Genomic DNA, 18,756 nt, shown 5'->3' on the forward strand with positions numbered 1-18,756 from the left:
AAAAAAATATTTCCACTTTCTATCATCTCACTCTCTTCTTAACTGACTTCAGTATGGCTTCTGACACCATCATTCAACTGAAGCTACTCTCTCCAAAATTACCAGTGATATAATTCTCTTTCTTCTACTTTTCCAGTCTTCTGATATCTTACTCCCCTACCCCACTCCTCTTTCTGCTCTGAAATTCAGTGAAACTTGTCTCCTTGCTGTTCCTTGTACAAGACCATCCTCCTCTCAAATCCATACTTTTTTTTTTACTGGCTATTCTCAATGTGTAGAATCCTCTCCCTTCTCATCTTTGCTTTCTGTTTTCTCAGAATTTTTTTTTATTATCAGCAAACATGAACATTTCAAGTGACTAAGATCTGAAAAAAGAAGGCTGTATGTGGAACTATGAACTTTTATAACATTTTAAAGTGCATATTAAATTTCTGAGTCTCAGTTCTCTCATCCAGAAAATGGAGTTAATAACTGCTCTACCTACTTCATAGGATGGTTATGAGAATAAAATTATATAATATAATATATATGTTATATATATTTTTTACTTGATCCCAATCCTTACATTAAATTGAACATAGTAATAATAAAACTCATCTCTTTATCTGTATCTCATTCTAAACTTTCTTTTCCTCTCTTCAATTAAAAAAAAGTTTCATAAGTCTTTTTTTCCACTTGTTTATTGCTTTGAGCCTTTTCCACTATGCCATGCTGTCTCTCTAGGAAAGCATGCTAGATATAGAATCTGAGGATCTGGGTTCAAATTCAGACTCTGCCATTTGGTGTGTGATACTGGACAAATCAATCTTTGGGCTCAGCTACTCCATCTGCAAAATTCTAGGTTTGGATTACATGGATTTCAAGTTCCATTTTGTCTCAAAATCAGTGATCCCACAGCCCCATATTATTTTCTTTTTCTTTGGGAGGTGATGAAAGAATTTTCAATAGCCACATATTACCCTCCTCTCAAAAAGAAGACCTCCCTAGTAATAAATAATAAAGGTAAGCACAAAAATCTACATGTTAATTTTATCTAAAAATGTATTCCTTGTTCTGCACCTCTAATCCATCAATGTTTTGCCAAGAGGAAAGTAGTATGTTTTATCACCAATCTTCTAAAATCATGATTGGTCTTTGCATTGATCAGAGTTCTTAAGTCTTTCAAAGTTGTTTTTCTTTATATTATTGTCCTGGATCTGTTCACTTCACTTGGTATGAATTCATAAAAGTTTTCCCATGTTTCTTTGAATATAGAACCTTCAGTGTTTCTTAATAAAATTCCATTACAATTAAATAGCATTTCTTCGTAATATTAAAAAAATGCTACTATAAATGCTTTTATACCTATGAATACTTTTCCTCTGTCTCTGATCTCTTTGGAGATATGTGTCTGTTAGGTCAAAAACTTTGCACAAAATAGTGACTTTTGGGTTTAGTTCTAAATCATTTTCCAGAATGCTTGGATTAATCCACAGCACCACCAGCATGTACCATTATGTCTGTCCTCTCATAGTCTCTCTAACAATTTATGTTTTCATTTTTTTTGCCAACCAAATAGATGTGAAATGGACCCTCAGAGATGTTTTAATTTGTATTTCTCTTATTATTGATGATTTATAATCAGTTGTTTAATAAAATTTTATTAAGTACTTTCTATGTTCTGGGAACTGTGCTAAGCATTGGGGATAAAAAGAAAAGTTTTGGATTTTTAAAAAATATCCACTTTTAAGAAGTTCACAGTGTAAAGGGAAAGACAACATACAAATGACTATACACAAAGAAACTATAAATGGAATAAATTGGAGATAATCAACTGAAGAAAGGCACTAGCATTATGGGAAAACCGGGAAAGACTTCTTGTAGAACATGAGATTTTAGTTGTGACTTGAAGGACCAACAAAGCCATGGCATGGTGATAGAATTCCAGGCATGGGGAAGTGCCAATGAAAATGCCTGGAGCCAGAGGATGGAGAGTCTTATTTGAAGCAAAGAGATTACTATCACTGCTTTGAAGAGTGCATAGGGATGAGCCTAGTCTTAGAATCCTGAAAAATAAGAAGGGTCCATGTTATGAAATACTTTGAGTAATAAAAAGAGAATTTTATATTTGATCTGGACTGATGAGAAGCCACTGGAGTTTATTATACAGAAGGATACCACTGTCCAACGTGTTTTAGGAAGATCAATTTGACAACTGAGTGAAGGATGGACTGGCATGGGGAGAGATTTCTGGGAGCCCAGGAGGAGAGTAGGTAAAACTATCCTTATACCATACCTCAGTTATAGTAAAGAAATTCATCCTGTCTCTACACAATCAATAAAGATCTACTTGTTTTCAAGCTGGCGCTCTATCTATGGTATCCTGCTGCCTCTTAGTGAAATACTATAGTATAAAATGTAACCCCCCCCCCTTTAGAGATGGGGAAAGAGTCTAAGAGAGACAAAGTGACTTGTTTGGGGTTGTGAAGTTAACTTGCACCTAGCAAGTATCAGGCATGGGCTTCAAATTCACAGTTTCTGACTCAAATCAGTGTTCTTTCTACTACACTATTCATCTCAAGAAACATTAAGCATCCAGGAAGTTGAGATTATCTAGTAAAGATCCTAGGTTTATTATATTGAGTAAAGAATGATTTTAAAATAGTAGTTACCTGAAATGGATTGTTCCAACATATTTGAAAATAACTTGTTCTCTTAGCACTTTATTAATTTATACCACAAAAACCATATTTTCTTAGCAAAATTAAACTTTATCTTGTCTAAGTTATCAGAATTAATGAGATTTTACTAAACATGCATAAACAATCCTAAAACACCTTTAAATAATATTTATCCTTCATCCTATTCACACAGGTCAAGAAACTAAAAGCTAAAAATGTTTCTAATGGGTAACAGCTGCAGTCACTTATTTTAAAAATTGTTTAAACCCAACTGACCACCACTAAGAAGTTGGATGACTTCTGGTCTCAAGTTTTTTTTTCTTTAAATATAAATATAGCCATACAAATTCTTTTAAAAATTAGTTTATTTTCAGTTATGCATGCATATTCATTTTTTAAACATATTTCCATATCATGCTCAAAGTGAAAAATCAGAACAAAAGGGAAAAAAACCACAAAAAAGAAAAGAAAAGCAGAAAAGAAGGTGAAAACAATATACTTTGATTCACATTCAGTCTCCTTATTTCTTTCTCTGGATGCAGATGGCATTGCTTTGGATCATTGAATTTTTGAGAAGAGCTACTTCTTTCATAATTGATCATTACAAATTTTGCTGTTGCCATGTACAGTATTTTCCTGGTTCTGCTCATTTCATTCAGCTCATGTAAATCTTTCCAGGCTTTTCTGAATCTATTTCTGTTCATCATTTCTTATAGAACAATAATATTTCATTGCTTTCATATACCATAATCTATTCAGCCATTCCCCAATAGATGAGTGCTCACACAATTTCCAATTCTTTGCCACCATAAACAGAGCTGCTGCAAATATTTTTGCACATGTGGGTCCTTATATGTGAATTTTTTAAATGAGATTTTGTATTCTTCAGTTTCAATCAATTTAATGGTTAATGAAGCAAATATATTTAGCTTGATGGCAAACCCAAAATGGAAATGAAGCTGCAATAACTCAATATTTCCCCAACTCCCTACTCACTCATCAAAAAAAAATAAAATAAATAACTGAGATTACCCAGAGTGGACCAAACAAGATCATAGAAATTGCATATGACAGGTTTGTAGAGAACAGGCAATGAAATCTGGGATTCTATGGGGGAGGGACAGGGAAGAATTGCATTTGGAATAAGAAGTCCTAGGTTTGAATTCTGACTCTCATATTTATTTTATCGGCATCAACAAACGTAACATTTACTGTATTGAGAGGCAGTCTGCTAAGTTCTATAAATACTGTAGAAAAAAAGACAAAAAGGTGATTCCTTCCCTCAAAGAGCTCACATTTGGAAAGCGCATGACTCTGAGCAAATCACTTTATCTCTGCCTCAGTTTCCTTAAAATGGGGGTGTTACAGTATCCCTCTTCCAGGTTATTGTGGGGGGCAAATGAGATAATATTTGTAAAGTATTATAGTGTCTGACATATAATAGGTGCATTTAGATAGCACCTTATTATTCTTATTATCAATTTTCTTCCTGAAAATGAATAAGATTATATGATTCCTTTCAGCTATAAATCTAATGTGTCATTTGGGTAGATAAGGAGAGAAGGGAGAAAGGGAAGAGGGAAAGAGGTTAAACCAAACTACAGTATTTTATACCTTTCTTCCAACACTTAATATATTCTAAAGGTTTATATAGTTGCTTTTTAATCTTCAAGCCACAATTAGGTTTTTAATTCCTCAAGTGAAGCGTGTGTTATATTACAGATTCTCAGAGTGGGCTTTCAGATGTCAACCCTGAACAAGAAGCACTTCTACAAAAATCTGATAAATAATAATGAATCCTTTACTTGATGATCTCCAATGAAGGAGACTTTGCTACCCCATGAAGCAGCCCTTTTTGTGTTTGAGCAACTTTAATTATGAAGTTATCCCTCATATCAAAACTAAATTCACTTCTTTGCAACTTCCACCATTTGTGAAAATGGGCAAAGCCAGGAGCAAGTCCTATCAAGTTTAATCAATCTTAAAAAAAATTTTTTAAATAGAATTAAAGACAATTCTAGAAAGGACCTTTGAGATTAACTAGTCCAACCTCAAAATTTTGCAGATGAGAAAATGGAGGCCCCACCAGGTTAAGTGGCTTAACTTAAGGGCCACCACAGACTGTAATCATTTTTTCCTTAAAAATCCTTTATTTCATTAAATATTCATTTTTTTCTCCTGAACAATCCTTCATATTCAGTTTCACTGGATAGGTGATTCTTGGTTGTAATACTAATTCTTTTATTCCATCTGAAATATCATATCCCAGGCCCTCTGATCCTTTAATGTAAAATCGGTTAAATTGTATGTCATCCTAACTGTGGTTCCACAATATTTGAATGGTTTATTTTTTGAGACAGTAAATTTTATAACCAGGATGAGAACTCAGATCTATGGACTCCAAAATCAGTGTACTTTCCATTAGGAATTGAGAACAACTATCATGTTGTCTCTCTCTCTCTCTCTCTCTCTCTCTCTCTCTCTCTCTCTCTCTCTCTCTCTCTCGCAATTGGAGTTAAGTGACTTGCCCAGGAAGTGTTAAGTGTTCGAGGCCAGATTTGAACTGAGGTCCTTCTGATTTCAGGGCTGGTGTTCTATCCACTGCACCACCTAGCTGCCCCAAATCATGTCCTCTTAATGTTGTATCACTTGCAAAATTGATGAACATTCATCTATGTCTTTATCCAAATCATTTAAAAAAAAAACATTAAATAGCACAGGTCCAAGGACAAATTACTTGGTATACTCTACTAAAGGACTCCTTGCCCAATAACACCAAATCATTAACAATAATTCCGAGTCCAAACATCTATCTAAATCTGATTCCAACTAATTGATTATTGTCTATTCCCTTCTCTCTATCGTCCTCACAAAAAAGATATATTTTGTCAGAAATTCTGCTAACTTCTAAGTAAATTATATGCAAGCATTCCCCTTATCTACTAGTTTAATAATCCTGTCAAAAATGGAAATGAGATTAGTATGGCATGATGTGTTCTGGATAGTTTTTGTAATCACCATTTCCCTTTCAATATGTTCATTAGTCATCTATTCAAAACATAGAATGTTTGAAGAATTTAATGTTAAACCAATTTGTAAAGAAAGGTTAGTGCCAATATCAAACAAAGAAATTTCTGTTTTGTTCTAGAGGTAATGGGGAACCCCTGATGTTTCTTGACCAGGCTAGAATCATGGTCAGATTTGTGCTTTAGGAATATCAATTTGTTTTTTTTTTAATAGCCTTTTATTTACAGGATTTATACATGGGTAACTTTACAGCATTAACAATTGCCAAACCTCTTGTTCCAATTTTTCACCTCTTACCTCCCCCCACCCCCTCCCCTAGATGGCAGGATGACCAGTAGATGTTAAATATATTAAAATATAACTTAGATACACAATAAGTATACATGACCAAAACATTATTTTGCTGTACAAAAAGAATCAGACTCTGAATTATTGTACAATTAGCTTGTGAAGGAAATCAAAAATGCATGTGTGCATAAATATAGGGATTGGGAATTTAATGTAATAGTTTTTAGTCATCTCCCAGAGTTATTTTTCTGGGCATAGCTAGCTCAGTTCATTACTGCTCCATTAAAAATGATTTGGTTGATCTCGTTGCTGAAGATGGCCTGATCCATCAGAACTGGTCATCATCTAGTATTGTTGTTGAAGTATATAATGATCTCCTGGTCCTGCTCATTTCACTCAGCATCAGTTCGTGTAAGTCTCTCCAGGCCTTTCTGAAATCATCCTGTTGGTCATTTCTTACAGAACAGTAATAAGGAATATCAATTTGACAAGATGAAGGCAGAAAGACCGATTAGGGAATAGTAGTTCTACTACTAGAACAATAGTTTAATTGAGAGGTGATAAGTAGCTGAATGATGTTTCTAGCAATTGTGTAGAAAGATGGATCGAAGCAAGGAAAAACAGTAGGAGAGATACTAATTAGGAAGCAGCTGGATGTTACCATAGATAAGACTGCTGGATCTGGAGTCAAAATAATTGTAGTCAACACCTCAATATCTCTGCCTTCCAGGCCCCTTGCACCTTCCCTCCCTCTGAGTGGAGGATAGCTATTAGGAAGTTGCTCCCGGATTCTCCATTTAATGAGAACACTCAGAGCAATCCATTTATTACATTATTTCTTATCTGGTGGCACTCCTCTGGACTTCATCATACTTCTATAACCTGTACTTTTCCTTCCTTTTTGACTTCCTTGTTTGTATGATCTTTCTTCCATTAAACTGGAAGCTCCTTGGAGTAAGGATGTCTTTTGTCTTTCTTCTTATCCCCTACACTTAGCACAGTGAATTGTATATAGAAGGTGCTTAACAAATATTTATTGACCTTAGTAGCCTTAGTCTCCTTATCTGTAAAATAGAGATAGTAATAGCACTTAGCTCACAGTGTTGTATCCTGGATCAAATGAAGTAAGGTAAGTAAAAAAAAACTTTGCAAATCTTAAAACAATACATCAAAGTGAGCTATTAATCTATTACAGTAGAAAATATTAGTGACAGAAAGCCTAGATTCAAATCTCTACTCCGGTACTTATAACCTGTGTCACCTTGGACAAGGTAGTAGAACAATTCTGCCACACTATTATATGCAAAGTAGGAAATATATAATGAGATCTTAAATTTAGGAAATGACTGTGATAATCTAAAAAAAATTAATCTGAAAAACGTCATACACCAAAATCTATAAAAGCTGATGTTGGGGCAGCTAAATGGTGCAATGGATAGAACACTAGTCCTGAAGCCAGGAGAACCTGAGTTCAAATCTAGCCTCAGACACTTAATACTTCCTAACTGTGTAACCCTGGACAAGTTACTTAATCCCAATTGCCCCAGCCATAAATAAACAAATAAATAAAAGCTGATGTTAGAATAGATGTGGCTGACAGGTGAAATATGTGGAAAATGACTTACAGCGAAATGAAGACAATCTGTCTTGTTATGATACCTCAGAGGAATAGAATGTTTATCTTTTGAATTATAGTGGTCAGAAGTAGGGAAAGGAGGGTAAGGAATAAGTAGCCAATAGATTTCAGCCTTTTAAAGATGATTTCTGGAGGAGCATTCATCCCACAGAATCACTGACTTAGACTGGTACCCAATTCAGAGAATTTACATGTATTCCTATTAAATTTCATTATGTTAAACTTGACCCAGTCCTTCTGACTTTCAACTCCTTGATAAAATGTGCTATCTGACCCATTTTTGTATCATCTGTAAATCTGAGATAGACAGATATCTAGATGGATGGATGGATGGATGGATGGATGGATTTTTGTAAGGACAACTAGGTGGGATGAATAGAGTGCCTGGCTTGGAGTTAGAGGCAAGATTTGATTCCATGTGCAGTGGATAGAATGCCGGCCCTGGAGATAGGAAGCATCATCTAAAAAAGTTCAAATCTGAAATCAGATACTAGATGTATGATCCTGAGCAAGTCACTGAACCTTGTTTGCTCAGTTTTGTATTCTGTAAAATGAGCTGGAGAAGGAAATGGCCAACCACTATAGTATCTTTACCAAGAAAACCCCAAAGAGAGTGACAAAGAGACAGACAGGACAGAAAGATGACTAAATGACAACATAGATATATATATTTCAATAAATATTGATGATTTATCCAAGTTAACACAAACTCAAGCCTGAGGCATTCCATTGGAACCTCAGACCAAGTTGATATTAAGTCATTAATTTCATACATATTCTTTGAATCTGATTATTCAATTAGTTTCAAATTCATATATGTATATTATCATCCAGCCCCTATGTTTTTCACCAGACACTTTATGATAACATTTCTGTAATCTAGATAAATTATATTCACAGTATTCCCTCTCATTTTACAGCTCTATGAAAAAAAGGAAAGAAGATAAGTCTAGTATGACCTTTTCTGGATAAGGCTATCTTGGCTGTTTGTAATTAATACTTCATTTTCTAGATGTTCACTGATTATCTTTTTGATAGTTAGTGATCCAATCTAGAGTTTTCCTAGGAAACAAAAACAAGCTCACTGACCTATTATCACTGACCATTGATCAATGTGGCAGATCCCATATGACATTTTCAGTGACTCAGTGATCTGGCTCAGGAATGAGTATCCAGGCGTAACCTCTTTTTCTTAGTACATAGGCTTGTATCCAAAGAACAGCTGGTCACATCTGCTGAGCAAGCACTAGGGAGATTGAACTTAGACCTTCCATTTTCATAGAATGGGATAATATGAAGACACTAGAACAATATAATGTAGGGGCCTATTGAACAAGCCTTCAGGGAGAAAATGCTGAATGTAAAAATGGCTAATCACTCCTATCTATTACAGAAGATCATAGATTTGGAGATGAAAGGGACCTTAGGATTCATCTATCCCGATTTCTCCATTTTAAAGATCAGTAAATGAAACCCAAAGTTAAATAACTTTCCCAAGTTCACACAGGTGCTAAATAACAAAACCAAGATCCTAAACTATGTCCTCTGACGTCATATATGTTACCAAGTCATGCCTCCTGCCTAATTCATAAGCGTTAAATTTTCCTTGATTTATGTTTTCATTATACTAAACCTAAGATGTTCTACCTAGCATGTAGAAAGTAATTTTATTAATAACATTAAATATGATTGTTTTAATTCTCATATCTTTTTCTGCAGACCTTAAGGTCATACATGACCTTAAATGCAAGTCTAAACAAGACTTTATCTTTCTTCTGAAATCAGAACTCCTTTCCCATTCCTCCCTTTCTGGAAGTATCACCATTTTCCCCTCACATCCCCCCAAATGAGATTATTTTAGACTCACTTCCTAAACCTAATTTGTCACTATGTTGTGTCATTCTTTCTTTGAAATGTATATAGGATTCACATTCCTTTCTTTCCTTATTACCACTTCCCAGACCTAGGCCCAGATTATTTCAATAGTCTCCATCTAGTTTCCTACTGTCTGCCCACCTCCAGATACCCCGTCCAAATTAATCTTCCCAAAACACTGCTTTTATTTTGTCTTTAGGACCTAACAAACTTCCTTTACAACCTATCCCACAAGCACAAATTCCTCTAACTGACTTTCAAACCCTTTCATCAAGTGACTCCATCTTAACTATCTAATCTCATATCCTGATATCTCCCTAACATGTATAGAAAGTACTATGGATCAGAGATCAGAAGATCTAGGTTCAAATTCTGCTCTGTTATATGAGTGACTTTGGACAGATTGCCTTAGAGTGAAGGAGTTCAATTAGATGATCTCTGACATTCCTTAAAAGAACAATCAATCATCACTGATCCCCACAATATGACATACATATTTCTGCTTTCATGCTTTTGTTTATGCTGATCTCCCTACTTAGAATCTCCTGCCCTTTCCATGATACTTCAAATCTAGTCTTATTGTCAAGATCCCGCTTAAATTTTTCTTCCTACATGAAGCCTTCCTTAACTTCTCAAATCCCTATCAACTCTCACAATGACTTCTTACTGTACTTGGGACCAATATAAATGAGTAGTGTTTTAGTCATGTCTTCTCAACCAAATTGTTAACTTCCTGAGCATAAAGACTTCCTTCCTCTGATACTACATTGTAAATTGGATGACCTTGACTCTCATTCCTAGAAGAGATCTCAACACAGAGCAGAGAATAAATGATCAACCTCATACTTTGCTCTCTTAAGATACCAAAAGATTACCAGCACTTATCATAAAATATAAATATATTATTATACATATACTATTCAATATACAAAAAAGGGACTTGGAATTCTCATGTATATATATATATATATATATACACACAAGAAATAAAAACCTTCTTGATCATTTAGGCAATTGGACGATAGCAATTTCTTTTGGAGAATCAAATCCCAGAGCTTTTTCCAAATCTTAACATCCCCAGATATTTAGATTAATGCCATAGGAAAGAACCACAGAAAAAATCCTGCAGTAAGTGGGTTCAGACTGTGACTTTAGGTAAACTGTTTCACCTCTAACTGCCTTGATTTCCTTTTCTGTAAAATGGGGATAATTATGTTGATAGTAATTGTTAACCGGGATTACTGTGAAGATCAAATGAAGGTATAGATCTAGAATGCTTTACAACGATTAAAGCTTTTATGTCATCTGTGGGACTATCTGAACCTCAGTTTTCTCATCTGTAACGGAAAGAGTTAGACAAGATGCCCAGTATTGTGGATCTGGAATCAGAAGACCTGGATTTGATCACTTTGGGCAAGTCAAATAATTTCTCAGAGATTTAGTTTTATCATATATAAAATGAGAAAGTTGGACTGGATAACTTCTAAGATCCCTTCCAGATTTAAAACTGTGTTTCTGTTATAGGAAGAAGGAAATAAGTATTTATTAAGCAGCTACTGTGTGCCAGGTGTTTTACAAATATTGTCTCATTTAATCCTCGAAACAACCCAGGGGTAAGTAATGCTATTATTATCCTCATTTTGAAGTTGAGGAAATTGAAGCAGAGATTAAGTAACTCATGATTCACACAGTCAATAAGTATCTGAGGTCAAATTTGAATTCAGGTTTTCCTAACTCCAGACTTACCTCTCTATCTGCTGGGTCATGCTGTGACCTCTAAAGTCCCTTTCTAACTCTGTTTCCAAGAACATCTGGTGTGTGACTTTCAAGAGATCTCTTGGCAATGATTCACCTCCCGGAGTAGGCTTATTTTAGAGACCAGACAGCAGTATAATAGCTAGAGAAAATCCTTGGAGGGTTCAGCAATAAAGCCGGCTAAGAGTCCATTCTCTCAGAGTTTCTGACTTAAGGCATTCTTATGGAAAGGAGACAGGCTACACGTGGGCGTTGTCAAAGGCAGAGTTCAACCAGCCCTCTTACAAATCACTTCCATTTAACAGGCAGGATACAATGGTATGTGTGTTTTGTTTTATTTTCCTCACTTCTGGAACGCATGCAATAAATATAAAATATACAGGAAGGGGAGAGGAAAGTGATGAGATTGGGTTGGGATCAGTAACACTTCACAGGGGAAGCGGTAAGAAGTTTACCAGAGTTTAATATATAGAAAGAATTTACTAGAAGTCTGAACAGATTTTCTATCATCAGACATGAAGTTCATTAGAACTCTAAAGGTCTGCAGCTTTCAATCTTCTTTTGGGACCTTCAATAGTGACAATACAATGCAACAGGAAATTAGATCACAAGGGTTCTCTCAGTCCATTATACGGCAGTCTGGACTCTCAAATAAGCCTACTTAGGGAGGTAAATCATTGCCAAAAGATACCTTGAAAGCCACACACAAAATGCCTCCGTAATCAGCGCTAGGAAGTACAAGGAGATTTCTGCAAGTTAATTACCCAGGGGCAAGGAATCAATCTTAACCCCTTTGCGGAATCATTCTTGACTTCATATGAGTTGGGCACCAGGGAGCATTTGAGTATGGCCCTGGGTTCTCAGCTCTCAGCCGTGCAGTCGGATGAGGGTGATTTAATCCTGGGCTGGTACAGTGTACAAGCTGTACAGTGAAGGTCGTGTGCTCCCTCCTCCAAACTAACAGCACAATGGAAAAATTACAAGCAAAGTTCCCAGGCTCTAAGTCTCCCTTACATTAGGCCCTTTCTTCTGGAGGAGAGGCAAACTCCGACTTGGAATTGCAAGGGCAACATAAGATAGGGATACCAAAGGGGAGAAAAGTGTGGCTCCCCAAGTTCCTTTCTTCCTTGGACGGCGGAAACCAACTGAAGGGCAACTCCCAAAGATACGCTTTGGGAGAAGTGGAGAGGGAGGCAAAGCCGGAGTTGAATGGGACCGGCGCACAAGAGGCAGTGGAGGCGCGGAAAATAGAAACCCGAGGGATGTAAGGGAGATCCCTAAAATTCCCCTTACACTAGACCGTGAGATTGCCTCAGGAGCCCTTCATCTAGTGTCTGGGTCTACACGTCCCTTACGTCGAGTCTCATCTCTCCAAACATTCTTTTCCTCTGGCTAGAGTATCCCCCAATCATCTCTCCCCCAACTCCCCATCTTCCCTTACACACCGACCCAACACACACACACACACACACACACACACACACACACACACACACACACACGAGCTGCACTCACATAGACCGAGGAGACGTCGTATTTGTCATAGAAGTGGATCTTCAAGCGGAGCTCCAGGGCTGGGGAGATGGAGTCATCCCCAGCTTCCAGCTCCTGGTCCCCCTGTTCGGGTCCGAAAGGGAAGAGTTCTTGCCGGCTCAGACATCCCCCGGGCACGGCGGGCAGAAGTAGCGCCAAGGACAGTACTAGCACAACCCGCGTCCAGGCACTCATCTTGCCCCTTTTCCTCTTAAGATCCCTGGGGGACAACATGTCCCAGTGAAGGCGCCCCCCAAATCCAAACTTTTCGGAGCCCTAGAAGCTCAACCGGTCCGCAGCGGGCGAAAGGAAGGGTGACGCCCGCGGCCGAGCTGTAATCAGAAGCCCCTCAACAGCCCCTACACGCCTCCAGTTTAGAAATTTCCAAACCGGGAAAGGAAGGGAGCCAAAGGGGGCATGGAGAGAGGAGGGGAAAGGACTATCTACCCAATCAACCTCAGAGGAGCAAGAACCAATAGGAATGAGAAAGGAAGGGTCACTCCTCCGACCCCTCCCCATGTCCAGCAGCTGTTCTGAAGTAAAGAACTTTGGGACCCTTCCTTGTATACTTTTTCTAGTTTTTTCTCCCCATTTTTTCCCCTAGCGTTCGTCATTGAACCCCATTACTGTTCATCATGATATTACGGGACTTAAAATTTTCTGGAGGCAAATGAATGTTCCCTCCCGCAAGGATTTATCTCTGGACCTGGATAAAAGTTTTACTTTTTATCAAATCCTCAATTGGCTTGGCTATTGATTTTATTTTTCAAAGTAGAACTCTCTTTGGTTTTCAAATAGGGTTCCTTTATAAAACTCCATCAACCCCTTGCATATATCCATTGCCTCGGGAGCTGTAGACTTAAAACAGTTGCTAGTTCCGAGGTTAGACTTTTTAAACAGTTGCAGTTCCGAGGTGCTATCTCCTGCTAGTAGTCTGAAAAGGAACGGCCAGGACAATGTTCTTTTTATCACCTAAGCATCTTCTGTGTGAAGTTATTCTAGAATACTGTTGTTGTTTGTTCTTCCTTCAAACAGGGCTGTGAACTGAATTTGAGGGAGAGTTGTGCAAGGTGCCTCACTTTCCCCTCTAAAGCCATCTGGATCCCGTAGCCAGATATAGATCGGGATAATCGGCGATGATGCAGTGGGAGCCCTTGGCCTTTTTAAGCTAAGGTCTTCAACAGGTCTCAGTTTGACCGAGGCCACATCCATTTAGTGATTTAGGATAAATAGAAATTGAGGAAAAGAATGGCCTTTTTCACCTAGTCAAAAAATAAATAGATAAGTTTGGGAGTGGAAGATCCTCAAGGTTTCTGTCAAAACAGAAACTGCTATCCCAGAATATAGAGCTGGAAGATTTTTATTTTATAGAGGAAGTTCAATGTGGTTACCTGGCTTCCAGAACTTCTCAGAGATGGAAAGTAAAAGAGGTAATCTGATCCAAATCCAGTATTTTTTACACCACTTTAAACTCTATATGCTACCATTTGTCCAGCCTGTGTTCAGTTTTGGCATGAATCCATGTGATGTAAGGTCTCTGCCCTCTTCCCTTTTCCCTCTACCTAACTTACATCTAACTTGATAACCTCTTCAATTTCCTTGGGATCAATTAATATTTCTATGGAGATGATGCCCAGATTTTCATATCCTGTTCTAATCTCTCAAATTAATTGCCTGCTTTCAGCTGTCTCTTGCAAGTTCAAATGGAATTGTATAGATCTCTGAAACTTAGAATGTCCAGAATTAAAACTCATTATCTCTTCTTCTCTGCCCAACAACATTATATTCTAAATTCCATGATTCACTTTTATTTTTGAGAGCACAGCCATCCTCTTAGTTATCCAGGCTCACAAGTGTTGTCTTTATGTCCTCAATTTAACCTCACATGTCCCATCTGTAGCCAGATCTTGCTTTTTCTACTTCACAATATTTCTCTGTTCTCATATAAGTTTAGTTCATTATCTCTTGTTTGTAAGATTGCTGTAGATTTCTAATTAGTATCCCTTCTTGCCTCAAATCTCTCATTGTTTTCCAATCACCCTCCACTCAGCTGGCAATGTGACTTTTCTAAAGTGTAGGTCTGCTTATATCATAATGCTAAATGAGCTGCCAAAGCTTCCTATTACCTTTAGAATAAAATATAAAATCTTTTGTTTGATATGTAAAGTTCTTCTTAACCCAGCCTCTTTTCTACCTTTCCAGCCTTCTTAAAGGCACACATTCTCTCTGATCCAGATACACTAGCCTATTTTAAGTTCCATAAAGACAACCTTCTGTCTCCCCTCTGCTTGGAATGTTATATCCCCTCATCTCTGTTTCTTGATTTTTGGCTTTCTTCCTACTCTTCCTTGCTTCTTCAAGCTCAAAATGTACCTTCTATAAGAGGTTTTCCCCAGTTGTCCAGTTACTAAGTCTGTACCTAGTTTATATATTGTTTCCCACATTAGAATGAATACTTTTTCAGGTTAGGGACAGGTAATTTTTGCTCTTTTTTGTATTTGTAGCACTTAACATAGTGTCTGGTGCATTGTAACTGTTCAATATATACTTGTTGTCTGCCTGCTTGCTTTCCAAAATTTTATAATCTATTTGGAAAGGTGGGGAATCTTAATAGTCATTTAAATTTAATTCATTTCAACCAGGATTTATTAAGTGAATTTTATGTGCAAGGCTCTATTCTAAATATTAGGGATATAACATTCTTGTCCTTGAGGTCCTTATAAGGATCTTTGTCATAGACACAGATAGCTGTTAATATAAGTTAGAAATTCCTTAAGTGTGAAGGAAAGGGAGAAAAGAATTGTCTGAGAAATTCGAGAAGGGAAGGATTTCTCACTAAAGGGGAAAGCTCAAGAAAGGTTAATTGGTAACAGTTATTGAAAGAGAGGAAAAACTTTTAACAATTAGACATTAGGAGTAAGAAAGAGTCTACTAGATCAAGGCTAACAACATGCTAGGAGAAAAAGACAGAAGAAGACAGGGAAGAATATGTAATCTGTTTAGACTGAAGCATGGAGGAATTTCAAGGAAAACAGAAGGAATCAAGACTGGAAAGTCCTTTGGAACTTTGAATGCCATGCTAATGAATTTTAATTTATGGGACTTACATACTATAATTACAAACATTTCAATAACAATGTAATTTTAAAAGTATACATGAACTGCACGGCTATTATGTACAACTTATTTCATTTAAAAATACAATAACATTATATAATATATACTCCAGCTTATCCAATAAATTTGCCTGAGGGGAATAGATGGAAGAGGCTAAGAACAGATTAGAGGAAAGATAATGAAATAATTCTTGAAAACCCTGGCTGAATGTTTAGAGCAGTGAGTATTTTTAAGCTGACTCATTTTTATGTGAATGTATGTAGAATTTATGTAGAGATGAAAAGAAAAGAATTATTGTTTAGCTGCCTTCTCCATTCATTCCTTCATCCTCCATTTTGAGGAGAACCCCAGATTTACCACTCTTTATTGTGCAACTTCACTGCCATAATGTCAAGTGAATTAATTTTCTTCTTTCCAACATATTCACATTTTTTCAACTTTCTTTTTTTTGAAGTGTATTATCTTCTCCCTTTAAAATATGGTACTCAAAGGCAAAAACTACCTTTCTATTTAATTATATTTGTATCACCATTACATAGCAAAATGCCTGGTACATAAAATGATTATATTATTAAAGTACATTGCTGCAGGTACTCTTAGAATGCTGTAACACCATTGTATTCTCCTGGTACAATTCCACCAATAATGTATCAGTGTCCCAGTTTTCCCACATCCTCTCCAACATTCCACATTATCTTTCCCTGTCCTTCTAGCCAATCTGACAGGTGTGTAGTGGTATCTCAGAGTTGTCTTAATTTGCATTTCTCTGATTAACAATGACTTGGAGCATCTTTTCATATGGCTAGAAATAGTTTTAATTTCTTCATCTGAGAATTGTCTGTTCATATCCTTTGACCATTTATCAATTGGAGAATGGCTTGATTTCTTATATATTAGAGTCAATTCTCTGTATATTTTGGAAATGAGGCCTTTATCAGAACCTTTGACTGTAAAAATGTTTTCCCAGTTTATTGCTTCCCTTCTAATATTGTCTGCATTAGTTTTATTTGTACAAAAACTTTTCAATTTGATATAATCAAAAATTTCTATTTTGCAATCAATAATGATCTCTAGTTCTTCTTTGGTCATAAATTCCTTCCTCTTCCACAGGTCTGAGAGGTAAACTATCCTATGCTCTTCCAATTTATTTATAATCTCATTCTTTATGCCTAGGTCATGAACCCATTTTGACCTTATCTTGGTGTATGGTGTTAAGTGTGAGTCAATGCCTAGTTTCTGCCATATTAGTTTCCAATTTTCCTAGCAATTTTTGTCAACTAGTGAGTTCTTATCCCAAAAATTGGGGTCTTTGGGTTTGTCAAACACTAGATTATTGTATAGTTATTGGCTGTTTTGTCCTTTGAACCTAACCTATTCCATTGATCAACTAGTCTATTTCTTAGCCAGTACCAAATGGTTTTGGTAACCGCTGCTTTATAATATAATTTTAGATCTGGTACAGCTAGGCCACCTTCATTTGATTTTTTTTTTTCATTAATTCCCTTGAAATTTTTGACCTTTTGTTTTTCCATATGAACTTTGTTGTTATTTTTTCTAGGTCATTAAAATAGTTTTTTGGGAATCTGACTGGTATAGCACTAAATAAATAGATTAGTTTAGGTAGTATTGTCATCTTTATTATATTTGCTCGCCCAATCCAAAAGCATTTAATATTTAGTATTTTGTAGTTTTGCTCATAAAGTTTCTGATTTTCCCTAGGCAGATAGATTCCTAAATATTTTATACTATCAGTAGTTCCTTTAAATGGAATTTCTCTTTGTAACTCTAACTGTTGGATTTTGTTAGTAATATACAAGAACACTGATGACTTATATGGGTTTATCTTGTATCCTGCAACTTTGCTAAAAGTGTGGACTGTTTCTAATAACTTTTTAGTAGAATCTCTGGGGTTCTCTAAAGTATACCATCATATCATCAGCAAAAGTGATAATTTGGTTTCCTCATTGCCTACTCTAATTCCTTTAATCTCTTTCTCAACTCTTATTGGCAAAGCTAGCATTTCTAATACAATATTGAATAGTAACGGTTATAGTGGGCAACCTTGTTTCACTCCTGATCTTACTGGAAATGGTTGCAGTTTGTCCCCATTACATATGATGTTTACTGATGGTTTTAAATAGAGGCTACTGATTATTTTAAGGAAAATTCCATTTATTCCTATATTCTTTAAATGTTTTTTAATAGGAATGGATGTTGGATTTTATCAAATGCTTTTTCTGCATCTATTGAGATGATCATATGGTTTTTGTTAATTTGGTTATTAACATGGCCAATTATATTGATAGTTTTCCTAATATTGAACCAGCCCTGCATTCCTGGTATAAATCCTACTTGATCATAGTGTATTATCTTGGAGATGATTTTCTGTAGTCTTTTTGCTAATATCTTATTTAAGATTTTAGCATCAATATTCATTAGGGAGATTGGTCTATAATTTTCTTTCTCTGTTTTCAGCCTACCTGGTTTAGGTATCAGTACCATGTCTGTGTCAGAGAAGGAATTTGGTAGGACTCCTTCATTCCCTATTTTATCAAATAATTTATATAGCATTGGGGCCAATTGTTCTTTAAATGTTTGGTAAAATTCACATGTAAATCCATCTGGTCCTGGGGATTTTTTCTTAGGGAGTTGTTTAATACTTGTTTTATTTCTTTTTCTGAAATGGGACTATTTAAGCAATTTACTTTCTCCTCTGCTAATCTGGGAACCCTATATTTTTGGAGGTAGTCATCCATTTCACTTAGGTTATCAAATTTATTGGCATAAAGTTGAGCAAAATAACCCCTTATTATTTCTTTAATTTCCTCTTCATTGGTGGAAAGTTCTCCCTTTTCATTTTTAAGA

General features: G+C 36.1%; 1 protein-coding gene across 1 annotated transcript in view; it reads right to left on the reverse strand.

Annotated features, from left to right (window-relative positions):
- The window catches only part of NID1 (nidogen 1), a 107,702-nt gene extending 94,521 nt beyond the window's left edge, over positions 1–13,181 (reverse strand). The window contains exon 1 of the mRNA XM_031966945.1: positions 12,757–13,181. Within this exon, the coding sequence (XP_031822805.1) occupies positions 12,757–13,008 (252 nt within the window). The 5' untranslated portion in view covers positions 13,009–13,181. The remainder of the gene's footprint in view (positions 1–12,756) is intronic.
- Positions 13,182–18,756: the final 5,575 nt, after the last annotated feature.

The sequence above is a fragment of the Sarcophilus harrisii genome, chromosome 4 (assembly GCF_902635505.1).
Source record: "Sarcophilus harrisii chromosome 4, mSarHar1.11, whole genome shotgun sequence".
Classification (NCBI taxonomy): domain Eukaryota; kingdom Metazoa; phylum Chordata; class Mammalia; order Dasyuromorphia; family Dasyuridae; genus Sarcophilus; species Sarcophilus harrisii.